The 27,161-nt window shown below is 40.1% G+C and overlaps 1 protein-coding gene across 1 annotated transcript in view; it reads right to left on the reverse strand.

Moving 5' to 3' along the window:
• The window catches only part of Cmc1 (C-X9-C motif containing 1), a 71,014-nt gene extending 53,050 nt beyond the window's left edge, over positions 1-17,964 (reverse strand). The window contains exons 1-2 of the mRNA XM_036193263.1: positions 17,820-17,964; positions 4,333-4,422 (exon numbers count right to left, since the gene is read on the reverse strand). Of these exons, the coding sequence (XP_036049156.1) occupies positions 4,333-4,422; positions 17,820-17,838 (109 nt within the window). The 5' untranslated portion in view covers positions 17,839-17,964. The remainder of the gene's footprint in view (positions 1-4,332; positions 4,423-17,819) is intronic.
• Positions 17,965-27,161: the final 9,197 nt, after the last annotated feature.

Genomic DNA, 27,161 nt, shown 5'->3' on the forward strand with positions numbered 1-27,161 from the left:
ATTTTTTTTTTTTTTTTTTTTTTTTTTTTTGGTCTACTCACACACCATTAGAGTTTGGCAAAAAGCAATGTATTTCAGCAGCATGTGAATGACAGAAGAAGACAGTCACTTTAACAAGCCTCTCCGCTACTTAACATCAGCTCTGTAATGTTCCAAGGACACCAACAAGTCAGACTTCTTGTTGCCTTACATTTAGTCCTTTAGCTAGCATCTCCACTTTCTGGCCAAAAGATCAAGAGGACTACACCACAAACACAGGCTAAAATAAGGTAAACGGAGATCCCAGGCTAAGCTAAGGAGCATTCTAGGGCACTCCTGATAACAAAACACTTTTTATTTTGATGATAAAAAGGAAAGCCTTACTTTTTTTTAAAAACAAACATCCTGACACAACATAGCAAATTTATATCAAAAATCAGTTGTACACTGAAAAAAGCCAAGAAACATAATGAGGAATTTAACCCATCTCTTTAATACAAAGTTAGCAAATCCTAGAACCGTGACTCAAAGAGTACTGAGGCCCTCATCACAGCTGTAGGAAGGGGCTTCTGCTTGGGGCTGGGAGAGGAGGGGCAGGGGAGGTTCCTAGAAATTCAGCCACTCTGGAGTTTCCCATCAGTACCATCCTCTGTGTGCTCAGTGAGGTGAAGTCAGCTTGCAGACTTTAGTAATTTGTTCTAGTGGCTTGACTCCTGGACACAAACACTACTGGCAGAAAAGGGCTGATATAAAGCTGAGTTTTCTTTTGACATAAAAATTTTACAAACTTGTCAAAGTTTACCCAAGTAAGATCAGAGTTCTCTGTGTATCTAACCTCTACATATACTCCCCTTACATAATCAAATCAAAGTTCCAAAAGATGGTAAATAGTACATTTCTAGTCAAAAAAGAAACACATGCTTGTGTTTCTTATTTTATATATGTATAAAATGCACGCACGTGCACACACATACACACATGAGCACACACAAACGCGCAGACAAGGTTCACTCTATAGCACAGATTAATCTCAAAGACTGGATACTCCAGCCTGCATATCCCAAGTACTGGGATTACAGGTATTTACAGCCAGGCATGGCGACACACACATTTAATCTCAGCATTTAGGAGATGTACAGGATCACATAATTGTATATTAAAGTTAAATTTTATTACTTGGAAATGAAATGGTGAAAGATTTTAAACATTATCTATTGGTTAAAGGCAGTTTTATTATCTAACCTCAGATGAAATGTGCGACTTAGACTAAATGGGGGTAAGGTAACACCCAATACTGCATGGATAGCAAAGATGCTAGAGACACTGGTTAAAAATCACAATGGAGAGAACACTAGTAAGAACACAGGAACCTGGCTGAAACTGATATTCATTAGGGTACTCTTCACATCAATAGCGACATTAGGACTCTGTGGTCTTTATCAGTGCCCCAGCTGGTAATGGTGGAAGGTTAATGCCTTACCCCATTCTGTTCAATTTTCTACCCTAATTAGCCCTCCAAATCTATAGCTGTGAGTACCAAGTGTCTGTGCTCAAAAGAAACTAATTAATGCTAGCAAATTAGATCAAGTCCAAAGATCCGACAGCCAAACTCTTAGTTAAATGCTCCCTGTTAACAGGAAGTGCGGCTGTCAATAACTGCCGCTGGTGACTATAACAAGGCACCCTCTTTCACTGAAAGTGATTTCATCTCTCTCCATCCCTAGAAAAGCTTCCATCGAGCTCCTTCACAAACCTAAGCTGCTGGCAGTCTGACCCAGTTCTTACAACCAGCAGGGTGGAAAGGACATAGAAAAAAAGTAAACAGAAAAGCTTTCCTACATAGCAATGTTCAGACATTCAACAGAAAGTCAGATCACTTATTAAAATTCCTGTATCTTTATCTAGGAACCATACAATCAGCATACATAATACTCCTAAATGGAATCCTATAAATATATTAAGTAATACTTAATAAAGCAGAATACGAATAGTACATAAATGGCAGTGTCCTGGCTCTGAACTATGACTTACTGTTCCACTTCAGCAGGGCCCCACCTGCGGGGCTAACCCTAGTATACACTCCTGTCACAGGGCAAATGGAGACTCAGCATACTGCGTGTCAATAAATAAGATTACGTTCTAAGCACTATTTAGGAACAGTCTTTTAAAAAGTCAATATCCAAATATTCATAAATCAATTATAGCATACTTTCTAGTAATGGAAAATCACTAAAATAATCTAAATGCATCTCAAATTCTGAGATGCTGTAATACATGTTTCTATATTTATCTTCTCATTTATTGTGCATGTGTGTGCAGTTGTGGGTGTGGGTGTCAAGGTGCACTTTGGGGGATCAGAGGGCAACTGGTGGGACCTGGAGTGGAATCTGGGTCTTCAGGCTTGGTAGCAATGTCTTTACATTAAGCCATCTCATCAACCAAGATACTTTTACTAGTCAAAACACTGCAAATTTTTAAAACCAAAATCTTAACATGCTGAATAACTTAATTCTTGAGAAAACTTGAAAGCGCATTATTTATTTTCTGCCATTATAATGTAGTCATTGTAAAGCACAAATATTTTATACTCTACTCTTTTATCTCAGAAACTAAAAAAGCATCACTTTCTAAAAGCACAGTGCTGAAACCAGAATCACACAGTAATCCTGCATTTTCATCTGAATCTTACAAGTTAACCAGTAACTAAGTTAGCTTGCTTTCTCGCACTCAAGGTATGATGGTAAGAAAAGGGGCACTTGTGTTTACCACTCTGGACTGGAGATTCTAGTGACAAATGTCCCTAGTAGTGGAAGTTCTACCCGGATAACTATTTTACTTTCAAGATTCCCCATGCCTCCCCTGAATAAGAAGATTGTGCTTTGAAAAGTCCCATGAGGCAAGTGGAAAACCGCCTCTTGAGATTATTAGTGTGACACCTGCCAATGCCAGATGTGCCCTGAACCCTGCAGGTGCCAATGGGCTAATTTCTCCTGACACCTGGGGTAGGGGAGTTGAAGGAAGGTGTCCTGATTAAACAACCAATTTCCAATGAAAGCAAGAGTAATATCATAGAATGACTTTTAAATTACTAATTCATAGAGGATTTAAAATATAATATTCATATAAATCACACAATGCAAGCAACACAATGATGCCAAAGGAACTATTCCTATTTTATTGCCTCCGTTGTATTCCAAAAGTCAACGCAAGGGTCGAAGGAGAAAGAGGAAAAACATGTTACCTTTACTGACAGTCACACAACCCGAAACTCCCAGTAATCCGTGGTGCAATTCTCTCACTAAAAATTACTGTTGTGCTTGGACAAAGGTGACTATGGGGAAAGGGAGTTGGGGTGGGGAGCGGGGAAATAGCCAGTCTTAGCACCAAACAGTCAGTCAGTCAGTCAGTCAATAAATAAATAAATAAATAGGGCTGTGTTTGTTTTTATTTTATATATTATGAGTGTTTTGTCTATACATACATCTGTGCATGGAGTGTTTCTGGTGTCCATCAGATGAAACTAGAGTTACAGATAGATGACTGTCAGCAGCCACGTGGGTGGGGATCCTCTCTCTCTACAAGAGCAGCCAGTGCTCTTAACCATTGAGCCATCTCCCCAGCCCCATTAGCAAAATTTTACTGCCTTTCTTTTTCTGATTGCCATTCCAAGAGGTCTATAATTTTTAAAGACATATCTTCAGTAAAGTTCCTATCTACTTTCCTAACAGCCCAGCAACTACAGATCTATGATGGCCCCAGTTTTTAGTTATCACATCACTTTATTTGTGTTTTTACAAGAATGTTACATATCAATCAACAATATTTCTAAAATTACAATACACAGGAACAGTACTAGGAAATATATTCTCAAAGACATGCATGTGTGGGTACCCTACATGATTTAAATAAGTAACTTCCACTTTAAAACATAGGACAAAGAAGAGCACGAAGTGAATTCAAGCAGGACTGGACACTAAGGAAACCATCGCTGTGTGAGCCCAGGTCACTGTGTGAGCATGGGTGTGCTACATGAGAACAGGCTCCAGAGGCACCCGAGGCCCAAATCACACTTGACTCTCTTCTTTCCCTCTCTTCAGAACACTCACTTCAAGCTTTCCTCTGTAAATATACTCTGGGAAGGAGGACTTTGCTCCTATCGGAGGGATGCTTTTAAATTGTAAATGAACTGCACACTGACTGCAAGTCTGAGAGCGGGAATGCTAGTATCTCCTGGAAGTGTGAGAAGCAGCTCATACATATTAATTCAGACTGCTTGACTGTGAGGCAAAGGATTAAATTCACATCCCATTATTACAAATGAGTTTGATCTTTATATGAATAGATGAGTCTTACCTTCAACTTGTTCAGAACACCTCTCTCTGGCCTTTTCTCTCATTATTTTTGGGATCAGAACATCTTTTTCCACATGTCTGAGATGCTGCTCTGGAAAAGAGATTTATGGTGTCTCAAGTCAATAACCAGACAGGGAAAAAAAATTACTAACATTCTAGTTATTTGCCTAAGTAAATATGTTTTAAATAGCTCTTTTACTACTGGATAAAGTTGTGACTACTTTAATTACTATGAATCATTATAAATATTTTTATATAAAAGAAAATGGGAAGGTCACAAGCAACATCTTTCTAAAGATAACTCTGTAAATTTTACTAAGTACTTCTCTGACAAGGCACAAATCTAAAGTCTGATTCTCATTTTCTTATTAATGTAATTTGCAAATGTTTTGATTTTCAGATACTGAGATGCAGGGATAGATGAAAATAAAAGACATATGAGAAGTGTACCCCAGCACGCCTGGCTGTTTCCAATGTGGCCTTGAACTCACAAAGATCCAGACGGATCTCTGCCTCTGGAATTCTAGGATTAAAGGTGTGTGTGCCACCATTTTCTAGCCTCTGTATCTAGTGACTGTTCTGTTCTCTGACCCCAGATAAGTTTATTAGGGTGCACAATATTTTGGGAAACACAATACCACATTTCCCCTTTTTTGTCTAAAATTTTAAGAAGCTTATAACTATAACTAATATAAGAAAAACTATATCCAATTAGTACAATAACTATAGACAACATATACAAGTAATAAATACTTAAACAATGTCTAGTCCACTTGCATTTGATAGATTCAGACAAAAAACTCCATTAATATATAACAATGTCCAGTCCAGTAACATTTGATAAACTCAGACAAAAAATTTTCATTACTTATCCTATTTAAAACAAGTAGTTTCTTTTTAAAAGTAGATTCAATCATTGAACTTTTTATCTTATCATATCTTATGTTATATCAAACATAATACTTGCAATCCCATCATTTGGAAGATTCTAAGCCAGCGTGGGCTACAAATGATACTGTCGCAAAAAAGGGGAGCAGAGGGACATGGGGGGCATGGCTTATATAGTAATGTGCTTACTGTGTAAGCACAAGAACTTATCCCTAGAATCCACATAATCTGCCAGCCATGGTGACATGTCCTTGTAATCCCAGTACTGAGAAGGTGAGGGCTCACTCACCAGCCAGCGTAACCAAAGTAGTGAACTCCAGGCCAATGAGACAAATCTAGCCTCAAAAGAGATGAACAGCATTCCTGAGGAAGACAACCAAGCATGTCTTTCAGCCTCTGTGCACCTGCACACACATGCACACACGTGTACGCACACACACATTTTTAGAAAAAAAGAAATCTACCTACAGATACCTACATTCCATTTGACTGTTAAGATGTGGATGACATTTTATCCACTTTAATAAATTATACACCCATACTGTAATCTATAGTGCGACCACTAAAAAAATAAGATTTAAACTTACAAAGTATTATAAATTAAAAAAAAAACACTCAAAGTTGAAAGCACAGCAGAATTCAACAGTATTAAATACACTCACTTTTATGAAAGTAACAAGAGCATATCCAATTCTGTGAGATAAAAGTAAATCAGTCATTATGTATGGTGGAACCTACTGCAGTCAAGTTCACAGTAAAACGTGCAAACTCAGATCAATAAGCTTAATGTTAACTGGTAAAACCAGGAAGAGGGAAAAGTGAGTTAGGGTTGGGGTTGAGAGACTAAGAAAATAACAAAGAACAAAACACATGGAAAGCTGGGCGGTGGTGGCGCTCGACTTTAGTCCCAGCACTTGGGAGGCAGAGCCAGGTGGATCTCTGTGAGTTCGAGGCCTGCCTGGTCTACAGAGTGAGATCTAAGACAGGTACCAAAACTACACAGAGAAACCCTGTCTCAAAAAACCAAAAAAAAAAAAGAAAGAAAGAAAAAAATGCAATGGAAAGAATGACACAAAGACAAATCAGAAAAACAAATGGCAAATGGGAAGTTTATTCTTTTATGATCAACAGAACTGGTCATGGGAGCTTCCTTGAACAAGTTAGACCAATATTTAAAGAACAAATAACATCAATTTTATAGTCTCTTCCTAACACATTTCAGTAGAGCATTATGCTAACACCCAAAGCCAAGGCAGTACTTACAACACACACACACACACACACACACACACACACACACACACACACACACACAATCACAGAGCATGTCTCATTAACACAGATGTAAATATTCTCTAGAAAATGCCAGCAAATTACACTCAGTAAAATATAAAAAGAAAACCAAAAAAATAAGTTGGGTTTATCCCAGCAACACAATATTTAACTAAATGAAAAGTATCTAAGTACCAAATAAAACAAACAAAAAAGTAAAATGAAATATAGAATCATACTTCAAAGAAGAACACTGAACATGTTTCTTTTAAAAACTAGAAGATGAATTAAAAATGCACAGAGCTGCCTAGAGACGTAGCTCACAAGGAGAGTATTTAACAAGATCCTGGGTTAGGTTCCCAGCACTTCAAACTGGAGGAAAGTGAAGAGCTCTACACTGTAATTAATAATACTATACCAACTCCAATTTTGTGGTTTTAATATCATCTTACAATTACAAGTTACCCCTACAAAAATCTGTCACAAGAATATATGAGAATCTATGTGGTATTTCTGGTAACTTCATGTGAATCTAAAATTTCAAAATAAAGAACCAAAGATTAAAAACTTCTAGAAGCAACCCCAGAAAAGTCATCAGGACCCAGAACCACACAGCACTCTTATATATCATATCAAACCTGTAAGCCAATTAAGGAAAAGAAAAAAGAAAATCAATGCATTAGACTTCATCAAACTTTTGAAGCTCTGCTCTGTGAAAGCAGATAAAAGATATCCAAGGTGTGAGCCTTGGGCCACAGGTCCATCTGGGGTCTAGGATCCCTATGACATGGGGCAGTGTAAGCAGAAAGGTTGTCTGTCCACAGTCCTGCCAGCAGCTCTTCTGACCTGGAGAACAGTCACAGTGACCAGTAAAGAAGGTCAATGGAACTATGGACTGGAGTGTGGCTCGGAGGGCACTTGTCCAGTATGTGCAAGACCATGGGCTCCATCCCCAGCACTGTCAAAAATAAATGGAGGTGGAGGGTAGGACAAAAGACAAGCTATAGATAGAAATAATGTTTACAAGTCACAGCTGACAGAGAACTTATACTGAAAATTCTTTAAGCCCAGTAGCAAGAAAGAAACAACCCAAGGGCTCGCAATACACCTCAGTAGGCAATGGTACTTGCTGCACAAGCCTGGCACCCTGAGTTCCATCCCTAGAGCCCGAGGAAAAGGGAAAAGGAGAGCTGGCCACATAAAGTTGTCTTCTTCTCTTCCATTCACATACCATGATCGCACACATACCATGCAGGTGCACACACACACTATGATAATATTTTGGGGGGTGGGGCTTGTTTTGAGGCAGGGATTTTTCTCTGTGTAGCCCTGGCTATCCTGGAAGCACTCGGTAGACCATGATGGCCTTGAACTCAGAGATCCACCTGCCTCTGCCTCCTGAGTGCTGGGATTAAAGGCGTGTGCCACCACCACCCACTCACTATGATAATCATTTTAATTACTAAAAAAGTCCAATTATAAGTGGACAAAAGACTTGAACAGACATTACACCAAAGAAGATACACAGATGGAAAATAAGCGTATGAAGATGCTCATTGTATTCATTTAGAGAAAGACACATTAAAGGGACAAGGAGATAGCAATAAAAGTCCATTAAACTGGACACAATTTAAATGCCAAGGATCTGACAAAAATACAGAGCAAATACAGTCCCTTCTACGGTGCCAGTAAGAACGTCCTCTTCTAGAAGCTGAGCACACACTTACCATACAACTAATCAAAGTCTTGGGGATTTACTCTAGAAAAGCACAAACTCACATTCTTGCGAACATCTGCACATAAACCTCACTGTAGCTATATTTATAATACATAACATGAAGCTACCCAACAAGTGAGTGGACACACAACAGCTCTTCAGAGCACAGAATAGTATGCAGCAATAAAGCAAAGTGACCGCTGACATACAACAACTCAAAGGTTGCACATGACAAAGCCATACTGACAGAAAGCAAATCACTGAGAGGCAACATGAGAACACTCTGTACTTAACAGAGCACTCGGCTATCATGTACTATTTTAATCACATCCCAATGCTCCCAAGACTGCCGATAAAATTTGCTTTGAATCAGACGGTGGAGCTAGCTACTAGCTGAACAAAATTAACCATAGAGGTTTTGGAGAACTGAGGAAAGAGAGGAACAGGAAGAAGTAGGGCGGGGCTTAGAAAGGGTCAAGGACCTTTTGCTTCTAGGAACAGAGTGGGGGGCGGGGGGCCCACTGGTCACTTCTCCACAGCTTCTCTAATCATTCATGTTCTTACCCCAATATCTGATTCCCTAGTTTTTATTGATAAAGAATAATTAGATAAATGCTTCATCTGGCATCCAACACGGGACACAAAATCAAGACTCATCCCTGGCTTTGCAGCTGCTGCCACCAACTAGCTTTTCCTCCCTCACCCCAGGTCCTCTGAACAAGGTGGGATTTTCCTGTTGCAGCCTCTCTACAACAGCCTCCAAATGCCACCCAGCCCCGACCCCCAACTCTACAGGTCCCAAACTCCACAAGCAGCTGGGCATTGAATGCTGCCAGTTAGCCACCCACCACCAGCCGGCTCTGCCTTCAGGAAGCCCCATGACCTCACTGTCAACCACATACTCTCAGACACCAGCTACAAGCAAGCAGCTACAACTGCCCTCAGCCAGGCAGCGCACCACCTACACTATCTGCTCAGCCCTGCTGCACAGCGACAGCCATCCTCACACTTCACTGCTGTCGTCAGCAGATCTGGTGAGACACTTGGGAATTCTTAAGGGAGGGAATTAGGTTTTTTTGAGGGAAAAAAAAAGCGGGGGGAGGTTCCTGCACATTAAGAATGGGGAACAATATTAAGATGCAAGGAGTTAGGTCTCTGTATAGTTTCACAATGGATGATTTGAAGGGAACAATTAAATGAAGGGATAATCAACTTTACTAGGATTGACATAATGTCAATTATAATCATGATCAGTTTGGTAATTCATGTTTTATCCTTTAAAAAGTTGTTTGATACTGGCGGCAAATATGACAAATTGACTGGTAAGATACAATCCTTAGAAAGACCTACTAATGAAACTAAGAAAAATATTCACACAGACAGAGCAGTTTAGAGCAGAATTTACCCCAATGTATTATGAAACTAAAGAGGAGCAGCCCTAAGTTATTAGAAAACCAGCCTTAATTTATCCAAATTACCATTTCTAAGAATTCTAAGAAAAATCAAAAGGTTAAATATTTTAATTGTGGTAAACCAGGGCATCTGAAAAGGGACTGTAGGCAAGGTGTTCCTAGGAACAATGTTTTTTCTAATCCAAACAGAAGGCTAGAGCCTTCTGGAATATGCAAAAGCTGGGGCAAAGGCCGATATTGGACTAAGGAATACAGATCAACATGGGAGAGGCAAGGTAACCCTTTGCCATCAGGAAATGCCTTAGGGGACCTCTCACAGGCCCCTTTGTCAAGTTTGGTTCAATCATTCCCTGTAAGCATTGATGAAACTCCTCCACAGAGCAATTAAAAGATATGATGCCTGTTGTGAAAAGTCATACTGCTCTGGTTGACAGAATAACTTCATTTGATAAAGGACATTAAGCAACTATTTTGGCAAACTTCTATAAATGATCAAAGACCAAGTTAAAAATAGAAATAAATGGCATTGAAATTGGGTTTGGTAGACATAGGGGAAGATGTAACAATAATTTCACCAAAATCTTGACATCCACATTGGCCTCTTCAGGAGGTAACTTTCCAACTTCTAGGGATTGGAATTTTATCCCATGTAAAGCAAAGTGCAATATGGGTCAAGTATAAAGGGCAGGAAGGACAGGTAGGGAAATTGAAGCCATATGTGTCTAACACAGCAATGAATTTATGGGGATGTGAATTGTTACAGCAATGGAATACCCAGATTAACATTCCTCCAATCTCAGAAACAAACCATAAACTAACATATATTTCTGGGAAAAACATTAGAAGGTATTATAAAGAACGTTCACTTACTGTTCAGGTTAAACATAAGCAGGGCAGAACAGCTGCTGATCTATCAAAGATACCAACAGCCTTACCTCTAAATTGATTAACTGACAAAACTGTCTGGGTGGTGCCTTGGACATCAAAAAAATTACAGGCACTAGAACAGCTGGTAAAAGAGCAGCTAAATGCTCATCATACTGAAGAATTGACCAGTCCTTGGAATTCTCCTATATTTGTCATTAAAAGAGAAATCTGAAAAATGGAGAATGGTAACAGATATAAGAGCTATTAATAAGGTGATTCAGCCAATGTGCTCTTTACAGCCTGGAATTCCCTTGCCTTCTCCATTACCTAAAGGATGATCTATTATAGTGATTAATTTGAAAGATTGCTTTTTTAATTTAATTTTATTTATTTATTTATTTTGGCTTTTCGAGGCAGGGTTTCTCTGTGTAGTTTTGGTGCCTTTCCTGGATCTCACTCTGTAGACCAGGCTGGCCTCGAACTCAGAGAGATCGACTTGGCTCTGCCTCCCAAGTGCTGGGATTAAAGGCATACGCCGCCACCACCTGGCCAAAAGATTACTTTTTTTACTATACCTTTGCAAGAACAGCATAGAGAAAAAATTGCCTTCACAGTGCCTTATACTTATAATAATTCCCAGTCTGTTAAAAGTTATCAGTGGGAAATTCTTCTAGAAGGGATATTAAATAGCACTACCTTGTGTCAGTATTTTGTATAACAGCCACTGGAAATATTTCGTAAACAGTTTGCTCAATCTATAATTAACTGATTCAGATGCAGATACCTTAGAGAAAATGTTTGGAGAAGTAAAAAAAAAAAATTGCCTTGCTGGGGATTACAAATTGCTCCTGAAAAAAATACAAAAAGGAGATTCTATTAATTTCTATTAATTACCCAGGATAGGAGACAGATTAAAAAAAAAAAAAAAAAAACCCTCAACCAGAGAATGTACAAATGCAGAGAGATCAATTATGAAACTTTAATGATTTTCAAAAATTCCTAGCAGAGATTAACTGGCTGTGGGTTGACAACTCAAAAACTAAGTAATTTCTTTCAAACTTTACAAGGTAGTAAGGACTTAAATAGTCCAAGAAAATTATCAGCTGAGGCTGAGAGAAAATTGACTTAGAAAAGAAATGACAGGATGCACATGTGCATCGTTTAGAGTCAGAGCTTGATTGTATTCTGGTTATTTTACCTTGTACACATGCTCCTACAGGTAAATTAGTTCCAGAATGGAGCTGTTACATTTCCCACAGCATTCATCCCTGCAATCTTCATAGGACTGCCCATGAGCAAGAAATGCACTAAGCTCTCCTTGCTAGCTAGTGCTTTCCTCCAAACTCCTGTGGCAACAAGCAACCAAAAACTGGTACCAACAGCCAGTGGCCAGCCCCCTTGCCTCCACACCAGGGCAAACTATGCAGGTTTGGTGCACTCCCTTATAGTTCCCTTTCTAAGAGAACCACATCAATAAAGCACTGTATGTAAAGCATCCAAGAGGAACCCGTACCCTGTGACCTTTTCTACTATTCCCAAGTAAAAAGAACCAGGGCTACTCAAATAACAAATTCTATCAATGTGCCGAAGTCAGTACAGATAAACCATGGATATCTTGTATAAAGAAAACAGGAAATGTTAAAAAAAAAAAAAAAAACAGGTCTGTATCACAATGATAAAGAGCTAGCATAAAAGGACTTTCAGCAGTCAAATCTGAACACAAAAATATACATATACAAATAAATTATAAGCCATTGAAAGAGAGATGAGTCCTTACCAGTAACACTCATAATAAATTCAGAAGTAAATTCATAGGAAACTAAGGAGTATCTCTTATCTAGTAAATGCAGAAAAACGCTAAAGGTAGAAAACCATTTTATCACTAACATTTTATATCATGGGAAACAATGAATAAAGTAAGAACCAACTGATGCTAAGTCAAAGGGGAATTTTTAAGGAGCAGACATTCACACCGCCCTAAGTGACATTCCCACAGACTAATATATTATGCATTAATGGCAAGAGGGAGAAAAAAAATAGTAAAGAAAGAGAAAGCTTTCAATGGGTAATCAAAATTAACACCACATGAACAATAGTCACATGCCACGTGACTCCACGTGGCCTAAGAAAGACACATCACTTACACAGTATTAGCTAAATATGAATAAATGTGATCTAATCGAATTTAACTGATCGTAACTAAAACCTTGCAGTACCTTCCCACTTTTCCCGGGGTAGAATCCAGAGTTGTTGAGGTTTCCAGGACATTGCAGTATTCACAAGTAAGAATCCCTCAACTGGTGTGACACAGGCTTCTATCTCAAGCCTTCCTTATGATTTCTGTTTATTCCAGTGTTTTAAATTTCTCCTAGCAACCCATTATAACACCAACAGGTTAATCTATTGAGACCAAAACAATGCATTTTCCAGGGCAAATATACTTCTAGATTAGAAATATGCAAAATGTGCAAGTTAACTGGTTACTTTTTTTATTCTGGAACACCATGGTCATTCAAGAGACCTGTAGCTGGGAACGGTGACACACACCTGTAATCCAGCTTCTGGGAGGCTGAGGAAGTAGATCACCACAAATCTGAAACCAGTGTGGGTTACACAATAAGATCAAGGCCAGCCTGGGCACAAAGTAAGACCCTGTCTTCAAAAAAACAAAAACCAGGGTGAGTCTGGGGATGTAGCATAAAGGCCTGGGTTTGACACCCAGCTCCACATCAAATGGTGGAGGGGGGTGCTGTTTTTCCAGCACTGGAGAAGTGGAAGAGTCAGGAGGAGCAAAAGTTTAGGCTACATAGTTAATTTAATGCTTGACTAGAATACATAGGACCCTGTCATCAAATGGGGAGGGGGGCAATAATAAAATGGAAATGTTCCAGTCAATGAATAACTTCACATAATTAATCACATAAAATTGGGGGTGGGTGGATATTCTTCAAATATGTAAATATCTAACTTTAAAATAGCAAATTTTCCAGTAAATGTAAGAGGTAGTACTGAGGACAAGCATCTCTAGAGCTATCTATCCATACTCTAATAGGAACAACTTAAAAAATAAGATCAGAGCAAACAGAGCATTTCAAGAGCTGTCACTATAACCTTCTCCCAAGATACACTTTAAAAACCCACCCATGGAATGTCATCAAGTTCCTCACCTCACTTTCCACCCCATGCCTTAGCACCATCCCAGCTTTCTCAACTTATCAGGTTCCAGGAAGAAATGCCAATGCAAGGACAGGCACAGAAGGACACAGATGGACACAGACAGACACACAACCACCCACTGTCCCATCCTGCAAAATTAAGAGTGAAGAAGGAATCTGCACTGAGGTGGAGAGAGAATCCTCAGCCTTGCTAAAAAGGAAGAGAAAAAGAAGGAGGACAGAACCACTCCTAGGTGACCAGAAAGCGTCAAAACCAAACGTAGGAAACCCAAGTGTCTATGGCTGTCATCCAGAAACATAGTATCAGAAAATTTTTCTGAAATACCAGAATAAGCAAAGGTGTAAGTACGTGGTTTCTTTATACTGCAGTTACTGGTATTTTACACCTTGTCAGCGTCAGTGGCCAACTTCTAAAACTCTGTCAAGTAGAAATTGAAGTAAGTTTTGAAATGATAGCCCCAAAGAGAACCTGATGCAAATTAAAAGTTCTTATCTATGGCCATAACCTATAAAATTGTCTATGTATCTAGTCTCTCAAATGTTTTTGGATTAATTTTTACATCTTACTGATTCCCTCACTAATTAATGAGTTGAGGAAAATCTTTAACACATCCATTTATTTGCATGAGTCATAATTTTACCTTTTTGAAAATTATATCTAATAAGCATGAATTTTAACTAGGTGACCATGGGTTATATGTTTTTAAAAATCTTGTAAAGTTTCAATCACTAAATTTGACTAGATTTTTCCAAAAATATACAATGTCTATAGAAAGCATTATGAATTTGTAAAGAACTATAACTTGAAAGAAGATGCACTTAAATCTGAGTATAGGAGAATGTGCTGTTCTACAAACTCTTTTTTTTTTTTTTCTTTTTGGGCTTCGATCAGAAGGACTTGGGCCCCCCAATCTACAAACTCTTGCAATATTAAGGTCAAAGGTTCCACTTATGACTGGAGGGTGGAAAGAGAATTTCCTGTAAGAACAGGAACTAGAGTGGGAAAAAAAAAAAAGCTGAGCAATGAGTCAGTAAAACTGGGAGCATGCAGAACAAATGTTTTCCTCTATACTGTGTACACGATGGAACTGCCTAAGAAATATTGAAATGTCAGAGGACCTGAGTACAGCGCAGATAGGCACAGAATCAAAAGCTGAGTCTCACTCATAACCACTTTACTTGGTATTCTGTCCTGTCTCTATGCCTTTCCACAAATTACAGTAGAAAATAATGTGTAATTGTGTGTTATCAACTCTATGAAATGGAAAGGTTTAAATGAAAAGACACATAAGAATACAGATGCAGTCTACATCTCACTGTTGGATTCAAAATTTGAGAAGAAAAAAAAAAGGAAAAAAAACTTAGAATAGAATGTTTTATTGCTGTAGAATTCAAGGCCCTAAAGCTACCAGGTGCTCACCTCAGACCTGCTTTCCCAGCCTTTTCCTGATGGCTCTCTTCTGCACTCTGCCCCTCTATCCAGTTCAATGTTGTTTCAAGCATTTGCCACTTTGAACAGCCACCACGGTCCCTCCCAGTTCTTTTTTCATGGTAGCTTCTTCTCATCCTTGACATTTTAAAGCAAATGCACTGTGGTGGTAATTTATTTGTGCTGAAATGTGATATTTTATTTGTGTGTTAATAAATAAATCTTGCCTGGAGATCAGAGGGAAAAGGCCAGCCATTTTAAGTAAACAAAGAAGAGGGGTAGCACACGCCCTTAATCCCTTAGCAGGCAGGATCTCTGTGTGTTCAAGGCCACACTAGGGAACAGAGCCAAGAGTGGTGACACACACCTTTAATCCCAGTACCAACCATAGAGACCTGGTGGTCTGTACAGACAGTGACAGAGCTGTGTAGGAACAGGAAGTGAGGTGGCTGGGCTAAGAGCCAATGAGAGGGCAGAAAAGCAAGACATATAAGCCTGGGTATGCCGGAAGTCATGCTCAGAGGAAGCTGAGGAGTTGGTGAGGTAAGGTTAGCTGATGGTTTTAACACAAATTTCTGGCTCCGTGTTTTTTATTTAATAAGACCATTTAGAAATTTGTTTACAATGCACTTTTCCATAATGCTCCAAACTTAGCAAAAGTAGCTCTCTCCTCGAAATCTACTTTCTTTATAATATTTACCAATCTTAAAGGATATATTGGGTGAGGTCCTTGTTTGTCCTGTTACTGTTTCCTAGGTTACAGAGCAATACATGATGTATCCTGGGCCCCAAGAAGTTTATTTAATCAAAATGAACTAAAACAGAGGCACGGTTGGTAGCCTAAGTGGGAAAGGAGATCACTTGTTTCTAACAAGCTTGGCTCTACCAGGCAATAGCTACAGCCTTGAGCACACTGGGAGTTCTGGATTGGTTGATGGTAACTGGAAGGAACTGGTGACAGCAAGAATGAGGTTTTTTCAATTTGTTTGTTGTTGTTGTTTGTTTTTTTAAAGATTTATTTAGTTATTATGTATACAGCATGTATGACTGCAGGCCAGAAGAGGGCGCCAGATCTCATTCCAGATGGTTGTGCGCCACCATGTGGGTGCTGGGAATTGAACTCAGGACCTCTGGAAGAGCAGCCAGTGCTCCTAACCTCTGAGCCATCTCTCCGCCCCTGTTGTTTGGTTTTTTGAGACAGGGTTTCTCTGTGTGACCGCCCTGGCTATCCTGGAATTTGCTTTGTAAACCAGATGGCCTTGAACTCACAGAGATCCACCTACCTCCGCCTCCTAAGTGCAGGGATTTAAGGCCTGTGTCACCACCACTCAGCTACAAACCTCTATCTCAAAAAAATCTTTACATTATGATTCATAACAGCAAAATCAGTTATGAAGTAACAATGAAAATAATTTTATGGTTGGGGGTCACCACAACATGAGGAACTAACTGTATTACAGGGCCACAGCATTAGGAAGGTTGGGAAACACTGTGTTAACCTGAGTCTCCCTGTTCTCATCTGCATTAGATTATTTCCAAGGTCATGAAATACCAAAATCATATGGACTTTACCTGAACTTTCCTTACCCATCCCTCATTAATACTTCTTACCTGCAAATCAAGGTAGTCACTATAAAACTAAATATGACACACTATGTTTTACCAAATCCACTGCTCATGTTGTGTCTCCTGCCAACTGCTTCAGAGTTCAGTCCAATTACTTAGCCTCAAACTGATGATTGTGGTATTCCACAATTGCTTTATGCTTCAAATTATAGAACTCCTTGATTTTACCTCTATCTGTAGACTTGTGGTATGTACACTTGTAGCCTGTGGTCTATTACATGGAAGACAAGCAGGGTGCTGTGGTAGACTAACAGGTTTGCTTTAGGCAATGATGAGGTCTGTGAGAAACTGTCATTTGAATTCAACTCTGATGGACATGAAGAAGCCAGTACTTAGCAAGCTAGGGGGAGTGTGTGACAGAAACTTAACCTCGCTGAGCCTGTTTCCTACTCTGTGAAAATAGAGGCAAAAGAACCAACCATGCAAATACTATTGGGACAACTGAATACAGCTGGCTTGACAATAAAGTGTCAAGTTATCTGTGTGCTACACCTAGTTTTCAGTCTATCTGAGGGTCACACGTGACCTTTCACTTACAGGACCTCCAAAGGTTTGAAAATCTCTAACTTACCAATGCCTTGAGGTTTTCAAGCCAAAAAATAAAGACTAACGTTCCATAAATCACCTAAAGCGCGCTCCTGTGAGACTTCCTGACCAACTGAACTCTACTGCAGCCCCAAGTTAAAATGACATGGGAGATGTTTGCAGAGCCTCTCCAAGGAAGTGACTCCAGCCAGTCGGTCATGGAACCTTTGTGACACTGGGCTACAGGGCTGAACTTGGGAGAAGGAGGCATAAAATTACCGGAAACAAAATATCAAACTGCACCAGCATGAAACGTGACATTTTTCTGGGGCAACAGTGTCTGCACCCCATATTGTTTAAAAGGAATCTATGCCCCAACGGAGGTCCAAAAAAAAGACGGTAAAGAGATAATGGAAGTTGACGCAACGAACCCAACGCCCCTCACTGGGCAACAAGAGCCCCAGCGAGCTGCAGAAGGGTGGCCTGTCACAGGGGAGGACACCCAGCAGCCGGCTGAGCGAGGTGCATCCGCAGAGCACCCGGCCCAGGCCCTCACAACCACGCCGCACCCAGTACCTGCGGGGTCCAGCGCCATCTCGGAGGGCGGAGAAGCAGCGGGCCACTCGCGGGCTCTGGAGCCGAGAGGCGGGGAGGAGCCTGAGCCAGGCTGCGCGCGCAGCCGCCCGCCGGGCCGCGGCTTCCCGCAGGAGGCCAGCCTGAGTGCCCCGCCTTCCGTGAGATCAGGCCACGCCCCCTTGCCCGGCCCCATTTCCGTTGAGCCGTGCGCCTGCGTCTGGCTACCGTCTCAGGGACTCCTGCTCTAGAGTGGGCGGGTTTCCCAGGGAATGGCCCCGGGAGGGGGCGTGGCTAAGCATGCTCCCCCTCCAAGAGACGGCCTTGGTTGTGCCCCACTTGGTTTTTGGGTTTGGACTTGGGCCTCTTACCTCCAGGGTTCTTAATGTCCCGGTCATTGAGTCGTAAGTCCCTTTGTCCCTGTCAGGTTGCAGCCTCAGTCTTGAGTGCTAGAGGAAAAGTAATAAAAATCTCCACCCGCTGTTACTGGGAGAAAAGTCCCTGCCCGAGTTCTGCTCAGGAGAACTCTGAACACTCCCAGCCGGTAGACTCCAGTGTGAGTGGTGTTATGGATCTTGACTCTCCTGAAAAGCTGTCATTTGTTGCTGTCATAAGGGAAAGGAACAGTTCCCCAAAGGCCTCCTCAACAGAAGTCACTTAGGCCTGTTTCCGTTCACTGGCCGACCTTCAGTGCTGAGTCTTCATCGGATCTCCACTTAATGAGCTCGCTCAAGCCTCCAAAGGATGAGGAAGGCCAGGGACAGATGTTTGGAAAAGCACGGAGCAGCTGCCTCTTCCCTGCAAGGGATTTGGGGCTTTCAAAATGATCCCCTCCCCACCTACCTGCAGTCCCTCCTTCCCTGCTGCTGCATCTGCCTGGTCAGTTGGCAGAGAAGATGCCACAGTTGAACAGACCTAGGAAAGTGGGTCTCTGCTCAGCAGGGCTCCCGTTTAAGGGCCTGTTTGGACATAACGGGCCTCATTACAGCTGTAGGCTGTGGTGCCAAGGTGGAGAATTAAACCTTCACTCAGCCAGGCAGGAAATCAGTTCCTTTGCTTGTATGGTTTATAAATGTGCTTAGAAATACACATGAAATCCGCTACGGGTCCTCCTTTTATTTTTCTGGGAGTGAAGGATTTAGAAAGACTTGAACAACGTTTGTTGTGGCCACTGTTGTTGGTTGAGACCGTCCCTCATGTAGCCCAAGCTGACCATGCTGGATGCATAGCAGACAGAGGGCCTGAATCTTTCAGTGAAGACAGAGTGGATTATAAAACCACAACTCAGGCACCCATACTCAGTCAAGTAATCAAACCAAGTATGCAAAGACATACTATAAAGGGGGTAGGTTTGGTTCAATTCAGTCAGGCAGAATTCTATGTACCTTCCCTTGAATCCTGGAGCCACACTATTGACTTTGTGACTTGAAAATAAGTTCCATTGATTTTCAGGACTTCACTTTCATTTTCAAGGTCATTTTTAGGAATACACAAAATAGAACAAATCTGAGAGACTTTGAGGGACCACTTGTATAGTTTTGCCATGACTATGGCTTGAAACATTGTTATTATTGTTTTCTACTTAATTCACCTCTGAAAATATCTAAACAATTGCTGTTTGCTTTAGCCTTACCCTAGACAATAATATTTTGGAAAATCTAGATTTTTCTGTGTTTCCTAAAATTGACTACTATACATTTCATACCATGAAAAGCATAGCAATACATCTCAATAGCTGGTACTGAAATGCCTTCCCATTCTTATAGTAAATGGAATGCTTTGGGGAAAAACACTCTTTATAATACAAATCACTCTTAAGAGTTAAGTCCTAGGAAATGAGTTGGCAATTCAAAACAGAAGAAGGGTTCTAAGTTAACACATGATGACAGATAATTTCTTGGATAGTACAATGGGAATACAAAGAGTAAACATCATCCTGGACATTTGAAAACATAATTTCTTGGACTGTACAATAGGAATACAAAGAGTAAACATCATCCTGGACATTTGAAACTGCATCTTATACAACTACGATCCCTAAGGCTGAAACAATGTCTGGCACCTAATAGTTCCAAGGTAGCCTCTCAGAAGGGCTGGAGTACCATGGTATTTGAGAAAGCCATGAAAGAACAGTTAAAATTATGTTTGGCTTAAAAGGTAGTGGCCCAGGTAACTAAGGAGGTGAGTCATCCTTGTACAAAAGCTGCAGCAAAAGCATCAGAGATTCGAGCAATTCCTGAAGAACATGTAGGACATGGGAGAGGTTGATGGCTGTGCTAGTAGGATATTGTCAACTTGACACATACCTAGTGTGGTGATATTTTGTATATATTCTAACAAATAAAGCTGGTATGAAGAACAGAGGGCAGAGCCAACCACTAGTTAACCATAGTGGCCAGGCAGTGGTGGCACACACCTTTAATCCTAGCACTCAGAAGGCAGAAGGATCTCTGTGAGTTCAAGGCCACCCTGGGCTACCCAAGATTAATTCAGTATAAAAGAGAAACAGAGCTAGGCAATGATGACATACACCTTTAATTCCAGCACTAGGAAGGTTGAGACAGGAAGTGATATGGCTGGGCAGAAAAAGGAATATTAGGCAGAGGATACTGGAGGCTGAGGAGTTGGTGAGGTGAGAAGTAGTGGCTGTGGCTTGTTTCCTCTGATCTTTCAGCATTTACCCCGATGTCTGGCTCCAGGTTTTTATTATAAAACCAACTAGGATTCGTGCTACACCTAGAGATATCTGAGAAGAGAGACTAATAATGGAAAAAATGCTTCCATAGATTGTCCCATAGGCAAATCTGTAGGGCATTTTCTTGATTAATGGCTGATGCAGGAGGCTCAGCCACTGGGGGCTGAATCCTGGGAGGTATAGGAAAACAAGCTGAGCAAGCCATACAGAATGGAGCCAGTAAGCAGTGTTCTTCCATGGCTTCTGGCTCAGTTCTTGCCTCTGAGTTCCTGGCCCTGACTTCTCTCAGTGATGGGGTATGACTGAAGAGTTGTAAGATAAAATGTCCTTCCCAAGTTCCTTTTGGTCATGGTGTTTTATCATAGCAAAGAAACCCTAACTAAGACAGAGGCCAAACAATGGAAATATGTGAGCAATTGCACAGGAGTGGGAATAAAATGGCTGGCTGACAGAAGTGCAGCAGGAAGGCCTCAAAACCCATTGAAAGATTTGTAAAGCTCAAGTAGTTATAAAATAAGATTATACCAGAAGAACCCTTAAATGTTAGGCTCCAGACTGTATGAACTTGTCTTAGGCAATCTAGAACTTATGCACTATTTGGAAGCTAAAAAATAGAAAAATACCTTTGGAGTCCATTTTTTCTGGAGATTTTTTCATATACTTTTTACGTGTGTGTATGTGCGGGTGCATGAGCACTAATGAGTGTATCTTGCTAGGTGAGTTGTTAATGTAGTTCACAGGTTCACAGCTGGGTAAGACTATTGGTACTTTTTTCCCTCCAGCAGCCAGCCTAGCACCTGTGGCTCTATGAAAGCTGGCCATCAGGAAGAAGGCGTCCAGGTTAGAATTGGCTTGATTTCTCCAAGTTTTGTAAGCAAAGTCTATTAGGCTTTTACCTTAAAGTTATGGTGGGTAACCAAGTACAGTGTGGATAGCCTGTATTGTTTTAGGGGTCTTGGACCCCCTCTGCCCCTGCCACCCAGCCAGCAACTTGAAGGGATGTATCCCATACCTGGGAGTGGGCTTTTGTTTGACTGTGGTATCTGTGAGGAGCTGTATCATCCTGTGTAGAATAATCCAATTAAACTATTTTGAAATATACATTAGAAACTTATAAAATAGGTTTCCACACGAATTGGCAATTTCCGTCCCCTTAACTTACATGTAGTAATTTATCTGCTCATTCTCCTGGTAAAATGGCTAAGGGTCTCTGTTGAACCTAAAAATGTAAAACTTAACAGATATAGCTAGAAAGAGATCTGGGACTACACAGGGCTACCTGGACAGAGCTCAGCTCATTCTTCCTCAGTAATTCTTTTGTATCATTCATATATATATTTGTACAAGTGAATGAGTTGTTATGTGTGGAGGTGTCATTGTATATTAATGGTCTAGAAGATTCCATTATTTAACTTCCCAGTAAAATCCCAGGCCCCAGAAGTGCCTATGTTACTAACTTCTGTGATGATTGATTATATTTGCCAATTCTGAATCTTATCCCAACTTAATCATACAAGATAGCTTTTGGGATTGGCTTCTCTTGCCCAACTTCACAGCTGTGAGATTCATCTATATTCCTCTAACTTTCAAAGTGGCATTAGGTAAATAACTTGTCCTCAGTTTCCTCATCTGTAAACACATGCCTGCATGAATTATCTGAGCCTGAGAGATGACCCATTAGAAATCCTGACAGTGACACCTGGGACTCATTATCCCATTCATAATTTAGAGCAGTTGTTACTGTGAAATTTATCTTTTATGAGTTGGAGAGGTGGTTTAAAGATTAAGAGCACTGGCTGCCCTCCCAGAGGTTCTGAGTTCTGTTCCCAGCAACCACATGATTCACAACCATCTATAGTGGGATCTGATGCCCTCTTCTGGCATAAAGTTGTACATGCAGATAATGTACATTAAATAAATAAATAAATAAATAAATAAATAAATAAATAAATAAATAGATTTTAAAAATTATCTTTTGCTGGGCGGCGGTGGTGCACGCCTTTAGTCCCAGCACTCGGGAGGCAGAGGCAGGCGGATCTCTGTGAGTTTGAGGCCAGCCTGGGCTACAGAGTGAGATCCAGGAATAGCACAAAGCTACACAGAGAAACCCTGTCTCGAAATACCAAAAACAAAAACAAAAAAATATCTTTTATGTCTTCTATTTTTTTTTCCATTTGGAAAACTATTCTTCTGAGCTACTGTTATATTGTGTATACTCTTTTTAATTTAATTACTCAGTGTTAGCCTGCCATCAGGACTAAAATCTAGGCACTAATACTGCTCCACTCAGTATTCTGTGACACATTTGAACAGAGGAGATTTAGCAGTGTGCCCTATCACTTCAAGTGAGAAAAAAAAAAAAAAGTGTGACAAAATCTCCTCTTGCTTCTGCAGACAGCTAGATTTGGGTTTTGTTTGTTGTGCGCATTGTTTTTTGTGTGGCCTCATTTGAGGCAGACCACAATTTTCTCTTGGGTCAAAGATTTCAGTTCATTTTTAAGAAATAAGAAAAGGAAACAACTGGTGTGGTGGCGCACACCTTTAAACCCAGAACCCAGGAGGCAGAGGTAGGCAGATCTTGAGTCCCAAGACAGCCTGATCTACAAAGGGAGTACAGCCTGGGCAACATAGTCAGACCCTATCTCAAAAGAAATAATGATGGTAGTGATGATGATGGGTGGAGAAACAGCTCAGTGACTAAGAGCATGTACTGTTCTTGCAAAGGACCCTAATTCATTTCCAGTACCCAAGTCAAGCATCTCACAATGACCTATAACTCCAGCACCAGGGATCCAATGCCCTTTTCTGGCCTCCCTGCCAATTGCTAACATGGACATATAACCACACACACATACACATAATTTAAAATAGAAAAATAAGTATCTTTAAAGGTAATAATAATGGGGCTAGGGATGTGGATCAATGGTAGAGGACTTGCATGGTATTCACAAGACCCTGGGTTCAATTTCCAGCACCTAAATAATAATAATAATAATAATAATAATAATAATAATAATAATAATAATGTGGATAATACTGTAACATGAGTTTACTAAACTTCTCTTCAGTCTCGTGCACATGCAATGATCCTTTAAAAAATTCTGACAGGTACTAAGAACCTTGGCAAAAAATGTAATCCATTTTATTTTCTTCTAAGTCTGAACTAGCAGTGCAGTGACATCGTATTTCAGTGACCAAGAGTACTAAAAACATCTCAGGGGACTTTTGCTTCTATAGAGGAAATGAAGTCCGTGACCCATGCTGAATATCCTGTCACTGTTACTGTGAAAGGGGGCAAATGACTTCGTTCACTTGCTTCTCTGCCAAATCAGAGCTTCTCCTATGCCAAATACTGCACTGAATCCTGGGAAAGTAATAATAAATAAGGTGGTGAAGCCCTTACCCTTAGGGAATCCAATGGTCTCAAATAAAAAGTTACAACACATGATAGAAGATGGTGTGGGAGCTTAAAAAGGAAAGAAATTAACTTTAGAAGGTTTTTGTAAAGATATTTATTTATATTTAAAGTAGGTCTTAAGAAATGATTGGGCATTAAACAAGAAAAAGAGATGGGTGTCTAGTTTACAAACATCACTGTATGAAGTAGATGTAGTATGATGGTCATGACCCATTAATGGGGGGACCTGGCTAACTACTGATCCTACCAACACATCTCATAAATTCAATAGCTTATGATTGTCTTTGATCTGTGGCTTTTCATTAAAACTGTGACAGATATTGCATACAGGGGCCCAGACTTATGGTCTTGTGTTTCTTATGGTCTACTTAGCGGAGATTAGCTACTGATAAATTCATTTTTAAAGTTACTTTATTTTAATTTTGTATGAAAGGTTTAAATTGATGTGATATCTAATCACCCTAAAATGTTATGTTATAGAATATTATTTTAAGGTGTGTTACTTTTGTTTATGCTGCATTTGTTTAACTCTGTGAAGCTGTGTTACTGTGCCTGTCTAAAACACCTGATGGTCTAATGAAGAACTGAACGGCCAATAGCAAGGCGGGAGAAAGGATAGGCGGGGCTGGCAGGCAGAAAGAAGATACAGAAGAAGAAATCTGGGAGGAGAGGAAATCTAGGAGCCAGAGAAGAAAGAGGACTCCAGGGCCCAGCCACCCACCTATACAGCAAGCCATAGAGTAAGAGTAAGATTTACAGAAGTAAAAGAACAGGAAAGAGGCCAGAAGCAAGAAGTAGATGGGCTAAATTAACAAAAAGCTGGCTAGAAACAAGCCAAGCTAAGGCCAGGCATTCATGAGTAAGAAAAAGCCTCTGGTTATTTATATGGGAGCTTGGTGGCGAGCCCCCCCCCACTAAAAAAAGAACAAAAACAACAAACAACATTAACATCTTACAGAGTTCTTTTTGTTTTGTTAAGATCGGACAGGAAAGCCTAGCAGACAATAGTTTTGGCTAGTGTCTCATTCATTAGCCTATATAACTCATGAGTCTATGTAGCTGAATTGTGTGTCCAACTATGTGTATGTGATAGCTAATCTTTAGGAAGAGGGAACTTCAACTGAAGAGTTTCCTCCTTCTATTGGCCTGTGGGTATGTGTTAAGGGTATTTTCTTCATTGATAATTAATGTAGGAGGGCCCAGCCCACTGTGGGCAATACCAGGTAGTCCTGGGCAGTATAAGGTGGTGTGACAGGCAGTGTAAGCCTGGGAGCAAGCCAATAGGCAGCATTCTTCCCTAGTTTCTTCTTCAAGCTCTTATTTTAGTTCTTGTATTGGCTTCCTTTCATGATGAACTGTAATATCAAAAATCAAATAAACCCCTTCTTTGTCCATTTGCTTTTGGCCATGGTGTTTATCACAGCAACAGAACTCTACTGCTCAGGCTCTTGCCTGACACCCTTCCAGGCTTCTCTGATCTACAATTAAGGTTCAGACTGTGTTCTTTGTTCATTCATCTCCCCAGCTTCTACATCCTGTCAGGACAGGACAAGAACTTTGTCTGATCTGATCTGGCTCACTGGTTCCTGAATTTTGAAATTACCTATGCCCAATAGAACTATGGCTTATTCAGCTGTTAGAACTGTGCTCTGGGCCCCTGGTTGAGACTTCCCTTTTTCTCGGGACTCTCCAGCAAACATTTTTCTATTGGCTTCAATTTATTCTCCCACAGTTCTTTAGTTCTTCTTTTGACTTGCAGGGGACAAAGAGCATGGAAACATGTTTTGTATTTCTGCTTTAAAATATTTAATTTACATTCTGAAATCATAAATGGAGGAAAGCTAGGTGGAAAATAAATAAATAAATAAATAAAAATAAAATTTCAAACACAACTCATCTGTAAAATATTGCTAATGACAGTCTCTTCAACTTACCATTAAGAGGGCAATATAAACTGAATTTTCAGAGAGGATGAATAAAACAACTCTTTCTTAATTAGCCTAAAAATATTCCAATTATAGAAATGATTAGCCCTGAAAGATTATATACTCTGCTTACTTTCAGGATAAAATATACCATGGATTTGCATATTACTTTTACTTTGAAGGCTGGATTTAAGTATAAATGATAGTCTATAGCTCACACGAGCTAGATAGGTTTAGCTCAACAAAGAAAACCTGTCAAGTCCTGATATAACAGTCGCAAGTGATAATAGCTATGCCAGCATGTTGATTTTCAAATTAAAAGTTTTAATTGTGCTTGGGCCAAGCAAATTGACTTTGAAATAAAGTCCTTACACCTGGAAATGATGGTATTTCACATGAACATAAGATGATCAGTGTGGTGTCTACTAAATCAGCTCACACTTGTCATTTTGGATATTCACTAACAATCCAGAAGGTGGCACATGTTCTGATGAGCATTATTCTTTAGAGTTGTTTTTCTGTTTTGTTTTGTTGTTTTTAATTTTGACTCTGATCTCTTTGTTCCAAAGTTAGACATCTTTCAGTGTTACAAGTATAGTGATCCTGCTTTCCACCACTGGGTACCAAACCATTTTTTGTTTGTTTGGTTTTTTTGTTTGTTTGTTTAAATGTATTTATTTATGTATTTATGTATTTATTTATTTATTTGTTTGTTTGTTTGTTTATTTGTTTATTTATTATGTATACAGTGTTCTGTTTGCATGTGCCTGCATTCCAGAAGTCGGCACCAGATCATGTTATAGATGGTTGTCAGCCACCTTATGGTTGCTTGGAATTGAACTCTGGACCTCTGGAAGAGCAGCCAGTGCTCTTAACCTCTGAGCCAGCTCTCCAGCCCACCAAACCATTTTTGAGTGACTATTTTTTTTAATGTGGAGGCCTAATTTGCTATTTTAAATTTGTTCTCAATTTTAGAGCAGGAAATAATTATGGAAATCCTAATCAGAGCATGGCTAGCATTTGGTAGTCAATACATGTTAGATATTCTGTAACTCTTGCTTGTGAGCTTGGAATCTCTGTAAGAATCTCTTGGGCTTCCATGGGTTGAATCTTAAGAAATAGAAATGCTGTAAGAAAGACACAAGGATTGCCCAATGACAGAGAAATGGATGAGATCTACATGAACAACCTGGACGTGAGTGGGGTTACTGAAGGGCAAGGTTCGAGGGAAAGAGAACTTAGGGGAGCAGGAGATCCCAGCTGGATCAAGAACAGAGAGGGAGAACAAGGAATAATAGATCATGATA

Source organism: Onychomys torridus, chromosome 7 (genome assembly GCF_903995425.1).
Source record: "Onychomys torridus chromosome 7, mOncTor1.1, whole genome shotgun sequence".
In the NCBI taxonomy this organism is placed as follows: Eukaryota; Metazoa; Chordata; class Mammalia; order Rodentia; family Cricetidae; genus Onychomys; species Onychomys torridus.